General features: G+C 43.1%; 1 protein-coding gene across 1 annotated transcript in view; it reads right to left on the bottom strand.

Moving 5' to 3' along the window:
* Positions 1-5,770: 5,770 nt before the first annotated feature.
* Positions 5,771-11,283, bottom strand: part of LOC106149115 (leucine-rich repeat-containing protein C10orf11 homolog) — a gene marked incomplete in the record, with an annotated part of 96,369 nt that continues 90,856 nt past the window's right edge. Inside the window, 2 exon segments of the mRNA XM_013516967.1 lie at positions 5,771-6,017; positions 6,258-6,339. Coding sequence (XP_013372421.1) covers positions 6,003-6,017; positions 6,258-6,339 — 97 coding nt within the window.

Here is an 11,283-nt window from a genome sequence, read left to right on the forward strand (position 1 = left end):
CACCTGCCTGGCAAGCACAAGGTTGTGAGTTCGATTCCTGGTACCGGAAAAAAAACAAAGAAAAACCAAAAAGAAAATAATAATAATAATAATAATAATACACAATGGAGCACCACCCAAGAAGGATAAACTTGAGTCATTTGTAGGAAAATAGATGCACTTTGAGACCATAAGTGAAATAAATCAGACACAGAAGGTTAACTATCTCATGGCTTCTTTTATAAAAGAAATTCAAAATACAAATAATTTAAAGAGCAAAATACAAGATAGATAATAGGAAACAGAAAGGGAAACTGTACAGAGATAAGAAGAGTGTGGGGAGACAGGACAGCAGAGTCAGGGAAGGGAAGGTAAAAATGACTAAGACGCTGTACATGTATGTACCAATTCTCCAAGATGAATGTTAGCTATTGTGTATCAAGAACATAATAAACCAGAAACAAAGACTGATCAAAGAAGAGCAAGTGAGAAGAATGAACAGCTGTGTTGGGCGCTATGAAGCAGACTAGGTAGACAACAGAAATTCTGAGAAAGGGCAATTCATGAAAGACCCAGAAACTAGGAGAGGCCTGAATCAACAGGACTGGCCCTGTAAAGATGGTGGAGATGTGGACAGGCAACAAGAAGCCAATGAGAAGAAAGCAGAGCGTGCAGCTCAGAAAGCGAGACTGATGTGAGACAAACCAGGGGAGGAAGAGGGACAGAGGGACCACACCGTGGCAGAAGCTCATTGGCAAGCAATGAAGGCAGCCAGCAAGGAAGTGGCTTTCTCCTTCATCACACATCCAAACATCCGCCAGTCCCACCTCTCGTCTTATAGGAGGTGTACAATACTTCATTCTTGCTTAACTGGGTGACAAGGATGGAGCAGAACGGCTCTCATCCCAGCCTCCTACCTGATACATTTTCTACTGCACCTCACTGCCTCCTCCCGGAAGCAGGCTTTGTCCCTCCAGGAAGAGCAGCACCAAGGTCCCCAGGGAGATGAATTCCCATTGTAAAGATGAGACCATTTGAACTTCATCCAAAAAGTTCATAGGGCCCTTCAGTGATTTTTCTTTAGCCCACCCAAACTTTTCCAGGGTTTCGCTGTAAAATCCCTTGAATGATAAAGCTGTCTTTGAAGATCATTTCAAGTTCCTCAAAAATGACCTCACAGATGTCTGGCCTGGGTTATTTGCATAAATTAACTTATCTTCACCCTTAAAATGCACTAGGAACAGAAAAGAAATGGAGGTAGGAAAGCCAAAGAGGAAGAAAGTACCTATATTTGAGCATTTGCCTTCCGCAAAGAGCTCCATGGCGTGTGTAACAAAGCCGTAAGCTCCTGCTGACAGGGCACTTCCAAAAAGAGGACTACAATGACAATGAGTGACAGAAACTAAAGGACAGATAAGGACATAGACTGCAGTTCTGGAGAAGAGATTAAAAAAGACTTTCAGAGTATCTAATGTTATTGATGGAGAGTCAATTCTAAAAGGAAAACCTCAATTGAAGTCTTTGTGAGAATATTCCGGTGATTGTATACTCTTAATATGGAAAGGGCAGTAAAAGTAGACCAAAGGAAGCAACAAAGAACCGTTTCATGACAATGAACTTCAAATCTAGAAAATTTTAAAAACAGTCTTTTACCCGTGAAAGACTCTAAGACACAGACACAAAATATTTTCCTCCCATAGGTGTAACCAAGTCCTGTCACGGCAGACAGAGACACCGCAAAATAAATGTGATATTTATTTTGGGCTTTGTTTTGTTTTTATATTTTGATAAAGGCTGTGGGAAAAGAGAAATTCTGGTGTAGAGTTTAAGCTCATACAACAACCCTCCCCCTATGTGATTCCCCTATTACCTAAGTGCAAACCCTAACTAAGCTTAAAAAGAGACCAAAAAAAAAAAAAAAAAGAAAAAACATTACGCCCATTTCCTTAAAAGTCCTATTTTGGGATTAAAAATTCTTTAAAAAAAAAAAAGACAAGCTTGCATTATTCAGCTGTTCTGTGGTTTGAGTCAAGGTTTTATGGGCATTTTTCAGTCCATCAGCCATCGAAAGTTGGGGAAAAGAAGACAGAGCCATTGTAATTCAGATGCTATTCTGGGGCTACGTACGTGACCCAACACGATGCTCAAAGTCAGTTTGCCCGCCAAGGACTAACACGCGTGCTCCAAAGAAGTCCTTGACTCAGAAGCTAAAGATCAGAAGCTACCGTCTTCTTCCATTCTTACTCATGCAGCTGACTAATGAACCCAGAATCCCCCCTGGCAGAAATATACTCCCACAACGCTGCAGAGAAAGCAAATAAAACTTTCAAGAATCCGGAGACCAGAAACAGCTCCAAATGCCATTCAATTCAGGGATACAACTTTTCCACATTTTTTAATTTCTCTTCTAGGGACAGCACATGGTAGCAGGGCTGAAGAGGGGCTGTGCCATCCAATGTGATGGGCAGCTAGCTACCTAGCCCCGCACTGTGCACGCAGCAGATGATAAAGTCATTTGCTGAGCTGAATCAAGTAATTATAGTGCTGCTTCAGTTCACAAACAATTCCCTCCACAATTCTGGTTGCAAACTGAACCGAATGAGAACTGAATCAAATTTCCCCACAAGGTCAACACTGAACACTGAATTTGATTCGGTTCTGGTCCAACTCAGTTCACAACCAGCATCGTGGACAGAATCAAGTCCGTGAAATGAGGCACCGCTGTCTAAGGTTTGCGTTTTAATCCCAGACCACCTCAAATGTTCACCCTTCTACGCCACATTCTTTGTGAAGGACCCAAGTGCAGCAGCTTCTGTGAAGGTCATCAAGGGACCACGGAAACAGCCTGCAGGTGGGAGAAAAGGCCAAGAGGAGAAAGACTGAAATGGGTTCATGAAGACATCATCCAAGCCACTGGATCAGCCTGCCCTAAAACCACACAAACATCTAGGCAACTAATTTCCTGTACTGTTGAATCCAGTTTGAGTTGAGATTTCTTTCTTGCACTACACAGAATCCTAAACATCATGTTATACATATTCCACGTACATTGTATTATAATAATATGTCTTTTTATCCTATGATGAACCTTTCAGTCCATTCCAAAGGTCACCTTCTCGAAGGGGCAATTAATTTACTTCTCGGTCCCCTCTCTTGCTGCACTTTAACTCCCTCGTTGGGTCCAGCTGTCCCAGTGAGAGCAGGTGACAAGGAGTACTCACTTCCGCAGACTGCTCCAGTGCCCTGTTCCCACCCCTACTGACACAGAACACCAGAAAACAAGTATCCAAACACTCCCACTCCAAGATCTTCCAGAAAGTGATGTCCTCAGCCACAGCAGACAACAGAGATGAGACGTGACATAATTTATTGTTCACACTAACTTTGACCAAAGCACTGGGAGAAACAAGAAATGTGGGTCCACCCAGAAGGGTCTCTCATTTGTTTGTAAATAACACAAAACTTTCCACCCAGGATATTGATGTTTTGTCTACTGCAAAAAAACCCTCCCTGGCTATTGTTGGCCCTTCTTGAAGTAGACCCAGAGAGACCATCGATTGCTCCTCCTCTAATTACTGTTTATTTCACTATTGCGTAGGTTTTCCTCATTAAAATAGTGCCATTGCAATCGGAGGTCTGTGAAGGGTAAATGGATAGTGGGACATGAACACCTGGAGGCTTGTTTAGAAACTAACTTTCAAATCATCAGACTAGAAATGTTCTTTGTTATCCTTTTGCCCCTGGAACTGAAAGGATGTGGAGTACTCTACAGCTCTGTGACTTTCTTTCGACAAAATCTCACTAGAATATGTGTATCAGATGCACCAACCAGGGCATTTATCTTCTGTTTGCTGCAAGAGAGTCTTCCTCGGAGCAACAAATGCATTCCACAAACAGGGCTGCGTCCTGTTCTGCATTGAAGCGAGGAGCTGAGGGTTGTCTTCCTGCTCAGAGGAGACCATGAGGGCAAGGACATTTCTTTTAACGTCTGCAGTGCCTGAAACAGGGCTTCATACGAAGCAGACCAGTAAGTTTCAAACCCGAGTGCACACCAAAATCAGCCAGCAAACTTATTAAAAATACAGACTCCTGAGACCCCAGGGACTATGAGCCTCTGTTTCCCTGGAGTCTGAGAACCTGCATTTCCAACAGGGTGACTCTGACTGGCTCAGACCTTCTGTCCAACATACTGAGGAATTTGAAAGCAGGGCCTCAAGGTTTTAAAAAAATTGATCTTTTGAAATACATAAGCATACAGACTCAGCTCAAGGGGTTTTCCAATGCCACCACCAGTCTGCTCCCTAGTGTGAACCCCTTGAATTCATACTACAGCCCCTAGGAAGCACAGCCTGACCACTCAGCAACCGAGGCTCCCCCAGCAACACAGCACCTTCCCCAAAGCTCTTCCTCTCTCCTCAGTACCTCGCTACCTAGCGTCAAAAAAAAATCTGCGCTCTCTGAGCTCCAAAAGCTCAAAGGCAGCAACCTCAGAACAAAAATTGCAGTATTCAGCACAGACAAAAAATGGAAACTGAGGCTGAGGAACCCTGATAGACTCAGGCCATCAGGAATGCCTCTGTTGCCCTCCCCAGGGTCTTTGGGATACGGCCCAAAAGTCCAATCTCTATTAGGAAGCCAAACAAATAAGAGATATTAGAGAAAATAATGAAGATAGTGGCAGAACAAATAGTAACCCAACAAGCATGAAAATGGGGCATTTGTTTCTTTAATAAAATGTTAACGCCAGGCATGATGGCATTCATCTGTAATCCCAACACTCTGGGAGGCTGAGGCAGGAGGATTGCAAGTTCAAGCCCAAGCTGGGCAACTTAGTGACTTAGTGAGGAACCCTGTCTCAACAACAACAACAAAAATTTAAAGGGCTGGGGATGTAGCTCCATGTGGAGGCCCTGGGTTCAATCCCTGGTACTGAAAAAAAAAAAGTTAAGCACTGGCACTGCCTCAGGCTATTCACTGGTTCTTCTCTTTAAGACCAATTCCGGTTGGTCTGGCTGGACTGTAAGTCCCTTGAGGGCAGGGGACGTGTCCCATTTCTACTATTTATGTCAAAGCTGGGCATAAGAGAGGTGACTCCAAGACTCTGTCAGAGAACATGGCAGGGAGGAGTGTTGCTTTAAAGATAGGGAAAACAGCGTTCAAAGACTGCCTCCTGTGTACACCCCTGCAGGCTTCGGACAAAGCAAACCAGTGTCAGCATCATTACTTTGGGGGACCAGTTGCTCAACTTTCACTGAAAGGCAAAGGCGGAGGGAGCTTGAGGCGAGGAGGGCCTGGCTGTCAAGACCTTAGGGTTTCTTCACACCTTGCTGACCCTTTATAAGGCCACAGGTCTACAAAAGGAGAAGGGAAACTTCAGCTCACACAGTGGCAGTTGCTTCCCCTTTTGGGGATAGCGCCTCGTCCTTCAGAACTAAACTCTGTCCTCCAACAGGATTTCCTTGACCCGACTATGCTCGCACTAGCCCTGGCCACAGTGCTGTGCCTTCCTGTGAGGTTGTGTGGTCTTCCCTAGGGCAAGCTCCCCGAACACGGGGTCGGCGGGTATCCTGGCCTTGCCCGTAATCCCAGGGACAGCACAGCGCCTGGCACACACAGGCACTCGGTCAGCGTGTTCAAGGAAAGCAGGGACTTTGCTAAGCCTCGATTGTCTCAAAAGTGAAATAATGTTTCACTTACAGGGCTGCTAGACAATGGAAGATGATATATGTAGCATGGCCTCATTCAATAAAGTATAGGGGCTCTCATGGAGGTTGTTAATATTGAACTATTTATTACCCCAAAGCCCACAGTGAGCTCAGAGGGAAAGGAGGAGGCTTCAGGCCTCAATATGGGGGCCTCGGGGTCAGAAGCAGTGGTTCCTTTGAGGCTTTCTGAGACTCCGTCTTCCAGAACCAATCCCCAAAACCAAGTTTTACTTCTTACTTCCAAGAAAAGCACTCCGGACTCTGGGAAGAAGGAATGTTCATTCTCTGGTCCAAGTAGCTCGGTGTTTTCCCCCCACCTCAGTGAGCCATTACCTGAAACCAAAGGTCTGCAAGGAGGGAATGCAGGGAAAAGCCGTCCCCACAGGCGAGGAGGGAGGCCAGCTGATCTACAAGGCAAGCCTCTAAAGAAGCTAAACACACACGGAGGGCACAGCAGCCAGGGCCAGGCCCAGGGCGCCTTTCACTGCTGGGAAGCAACCGAGATGAATCAACACAGACGGGCAGCGAGAAGGGGGCGAAAGGCAACTTCCCTGTGTTCTGAGAAGGACTCACAGGCGTCCCGCCACTTGCCAGCTGAGCGTCTGTGTCCTGGGCCTGACTCCTGCGACGCTGCGGTGCAGTTAGGAACTCCTCCCTGGGGGAGAGGCACGGGGAGCAAGGTTCAAGAATTCCCATGCATCACGCTCATTGATCGATACGTTTTTCACACACTTTCAAATTATGTAAGAAGCATATGATCATTGTAGAAAATGTGAGAAGTATAAAATGCACAAAGAGGCAAGAGAAAATACTCATAACCCCACCATCACATTTCTCTCGAGGTTTTTTAATTTTTTTTTATGTTATATCAGACTATCGGATAGACACGATGGGAGGCTGAGGCAGAAGGACTGCTTGAGGTTAGGAATTTGAAGCCAGCCTGGTAAACTAAGCAAGATCCCATCTCATAAAAATAAAAATTGTATCTAGCTATCTGATTTCTAAAGAATATACAACTATATAATAAGCACGACTATATAACGAACTAAAAATTATATACATAATTCTCCACAACTGGTTGCAAAATATAAATCTCCAGCCCTTCTTTCTCCTGTCTCTCTGAAGCATTTCTCTGCGCTGATAGTCTTGATGTTTTTCTCCATGTTTTCCTCTCTAACTTGTGGCCCCTTCTCCCACAGTGCAGATCCTTCTTCTCTCCTGCCTGTATTTCTCCAGTATAGCCATATGTTACCTCGGGCTAGACCATGTTGTTTACATTGTTAGTGACAGTCTTCACACTATAACAAAGATGTATTAAAAAAAAGTGGGGGAGGAGAAAAATTCTCCCCCCACAGGAGTTAACATTCTCTACCAATAAAGCAATACCTAATTCCTGGCCAACCTTCTCAGCCTCCTCAGGAGATGCCCAGGTGCATTGGGAGTTCTGGCACATCTAGTATCCTGAGGAAGCCCCTCCAGAGTTTTCTCTTCTGCATGCTCTAGGCTGGTTGCCTTCCTGGCCTGGGCACAGCTGCCATCCTAGGATCATCCCTGCCATGTCCCTGGAGACAACCTTTTCTGCCCCCTTCAGGCATATTCTTCCCTCTCATTTAAGCTTTTGCTTATATGACACACATCCTCTAATAGCTCCCTCAGATGGTAAAATTTTTAAGATATTTCATACCTGAAAGTTTCTTCATCTTCCTCCCACTCTTAACTGTCTAATGACAGACTTCCTGGCTAAGTATATCCCCCTTAGGATGTTCCATTGTTCCTTGGCTTCCAGTGTTGCTGTTTGGAAGTCTGAAGCCCCTGAGTTCTAATATTTTTATGTGTGACATATATTTCCATTTCCTAATACACTGAAATTTCACAGTCATGTGTGGTGGTAGGAGTCTATTTTTATGGTGGGCATTTGGTATGTTCGTTATTTTAACCTGAAACTGTCCTTCAGTTCTGGGAAATATTCTTGAAACACTGTCATAACACTTAGCAACAGGGGTACATTCTGAGAAATGCACCATTAGGCAATTTTGTTGTGCAAACATCATAAAGTATACTTACATAAACTATGATAGCTATGATGCCACTGGGTGATAAACCGTACAGGAGCACTGTCACGTGTGGTCCACTCTTGCCAAAATATCATAATGTGGTGCATGGCTATAATTCATTTATTATTTCTTTTTTTTTTTCTCTAGAACCAATTATATGGCTGTTGGACCTCTTAAACTATTCATTTAACTTTTTCTCTCTCCTGTTTTTATATCTTTGCCTTCTCTTACTCTACTTCCTAGAAAAATTGCCTTCTGTAGACTTTTTCATTTCTGCTTCACATATTTAATTTTAAGAGATCTTTTCTTATTCTCTGAATATTGTTTTTATGATATTCTAGCTTGTTTTAGGACTACATTATCTCCTTTTACCTAAGTACATTAACATCTTTACTTCTCTGTTTTCTTCTCCCAGTATAGGCCCACTGCCTACAACTGTCTTTCATTCTTGTTTGTATTGATCTCTATCCCCCATGTTAGAGGTTTATCAGGCAATCCTTTGATCTCTGTGAGTATTTAGAAAGGAGAACAAAAACTTAGCTGGAATATCTGAAAATGACAAGAGCTTGTCAAGTGGACCTGCACCAAAGGGTAGCTGTGCCTGGTCATTTAAATGAGAGACTTTCAGGGAAGCACTCAGCTCTCTTCTTGGGCTGGTCAGTGTCTCCCCATCATTTGCTTCAAGCATTAAGGCTACACTTCCAAGTTGATGGAAATGCACTATGGACATGTCCAACTAATACGCACATTCAGTAACTATGCTCAGTTTCCTGCTGCCTACAGTGAGCCCTAGCCCCACCAGTGGCTGGGGCTCCCAGGTGCAGACAGAGGTCCTCTGGTGTACTCTTGCCACAGAACAAGCCCCTAGAGTGGAATAACAGCAGTCATCAAGCTATGTGGAGTGAGAGAGGGCAGCTGGGTCTTAAAACTTCCAGAGCTACTCACACCACCACTTCCTCAGATTGGAGGGAATTATGCATCTAAATCAGCCTGGCTTTCAATTTTCCCTCCTACTGACTCAATATTCAATGTACTACATCTACTTTCCAGCTTGTAAAAATCTACTGCTCACCCAGAAAGATATTCAGCATCACTTGTCATTAAGGAAATGCAAATCAAAACCACACAAGACACCACTTCACATCCACCAAGATGGTTATACTTTTTTATTAGTATATTTTTCTCTATTTTTTATAAGATCTACATTTGTGATACATAATACTTGCATTCATCTTGGGGAACTGGTACAAGTACATATGGCTTCTTGATCATTTTTACTGTCTCTCTCCTTCCCTCTCCCTCCTTACCCAGATTCCCTTCTCATCACCACGAAGTCTACCATCTCCCTGTTATTTTTTCCCCTAAAATTACTTATATTTTAGATTTCTCATATAAAAGAATAGAATGGTCATGCTTTGTTTAAAAAAAAAATTAATGGAAAACAAAAAAGGTGAGCAAAGATGTGGAGAAACTGGAACCTTCATACATCACCAGTAGGAATGCAAATGGTGCAGCCATTGTGGGAAACGAGTTGGCAGTTCTTCAATAAACAGAATTACCTATGACCCATTAGTTCTTCTCCTAGTTATGCATCAAAAACAGTACAAACAGATGTTCAAACAAAAAATTGATCATTCACAGTAGCTTTATTATGATAGCCAAAATGTGAAGACAACTCAGATATTATCTGATAAATGGATAAACAAAATGTGGCACAGGGCTGGGGATTTAGCTCAGCGGCAAAGCGCCTGCCTGGCAAGCACAAGGTCATGAGTTTGGTTCCTGGTACCGGAGAAAAACCAAAAAAAAAAAAAACAAAAACAAAATGTGGCACATCGGGGAGAGGGTGTGCTCGGTGGTACAGCACTTGCCTACTACTTTTAAGGTCCTGGGTTCAATCCCAGCATTGTCAAAAAACTAAAAAAAAAAAGAACATGCTACATCCTTACAACCAAATATTATTCAGTTACAAAATGGCACAAAGTCTTGAATATGCTACAGTGTGGGTGAATCTTAAAAACATTATTATGAGTGAAAGGGGCAGACACAAAAGGCCACAGATTGTATGTTTTCACATATGTGACATATCCAGAATAGAATAATTCATGGAGACAGAAAGCATATTATGCCAGGCGTGGTCCAGCACGCCTGTAATCCCAGTACTCAGGAGACTGAGGCAGGAGGATCATTGTGAGTTCGAGGCCAGCCTGGGCTACAAAGTGAGCTCAAGTCCAGTCTGAACTGCATAGTGAGACCCTGTCTCAAAAGGACAAAAAAAAAAAAGAAAGGAAGCATATTAGTGGTTATGAGGGGCTGGAGAGGGAGAAGAATGGGCAGTGACTGAGACTTCTCAGTCTCATGGGACTTCCTTCTGCGATCATGAAAATGTTCTGGAGCCAACAGAGGTGGTGGTTGGACAATATTTTAAATGCCACTGAATTGTACGCAATAATTAAAACAGTAAATTTTGCATTATGTATATTTTTACCACAATTTAAAAGGATATGTTGCTAGTGCTTCCATTCTTATAATACCTGTCACGTGAGTTTGTGCTTCTGTTATTCTTTTTGCTGTTTTACGGGGTTTCAAAGGAAAACAGAGATTCATAGGTTCCATCTGCCACTCTTACCCAGAGTCCAGCCACAAACTGGTTAAAGTAGGAAGTCAAATATTGATCAGGAGTGATGGAAAATACAAAGGATTATAAGGTAGAATCCTATCATCAAAGAGTTTATAATCAAGTTGAGATTTAAAAAAAAATAATGAAGGAGAAGCACACTATGCAAGAAATACTTGTGGTCAAAAATGGTTCAGAGGGCTGGGGATTTAGCTCAGCAGCACAGCGCCTGCCTGGCAAGTACAAGGTCGTGAGTTCGATTCCCGGTACCAGAAAAGAAAAACCCAAAAAAAAACAAAAATGGTTCAGAAAGCATGTGACATGGAGACCAAAAAGAAGAGCCACAGCCATGAATATTGTAAAAGGCTTTGAAATAAAGAGAGAATCGGAGCTGGATAAGAAATATCCTAAAAGGGAATGTTATTCTAGCAAGTCGGGTCAGGAAGGAGATAAACACAGGAAAACACAAATATATTTAGTGTATGATCAGGAGGCCAGGTGGGACAGTGTGTAATAAACTGTATTATGAGAGGGGGCGGCAGAGAGTGGTCTGGGGTCAGAGAGGCTAGAGCTGATTTCTTTAAAAAAAAAAAAAAAAAGCCTCCAGATACAATTATAAGGATTGATCAAAAACTACAGTGTGTGTTTAAATGTTACAAATATTTTTTAAACAGGTACATGGCCATTAATCCCCCTCAAAATACTCCTCCTTGCTTCAAGCATTTATCCCACACTTAACACTTTCTGAAGCAGTTCTGCAAGTTCTCTTTCATGACGGTCTTAACAAGCTGTGATTAAAACTGATGAGTGCTGTTCCAAGTGCCACCCAGTAGGCCAGTGACACGATGGTGGTAAACCAGGCCTGGAGGCGTACACCTGTAATCTCAGCACTCAGGGAGCTGAGACAGGAGGATCATCTTGAATTCAA

This window comes from Chinchilla lanigera, unplaced genomic scaffold (genome assembly GCF_000276665.1).
Source record: "Chinchilla lanigera isolate Chin_1 unplaced genomic scaffold, ChiLan1.0 scaffold00036, whole genome shotgun sequence".
In the NCBI taxonomy this organism is placed as follows: domain Eukaryota; kingdom Metazoa; phylum Chordata; class Mammalia; order Rodentia; family Chinchillidae; genus Chinchilla; species Chinchilla lanigera.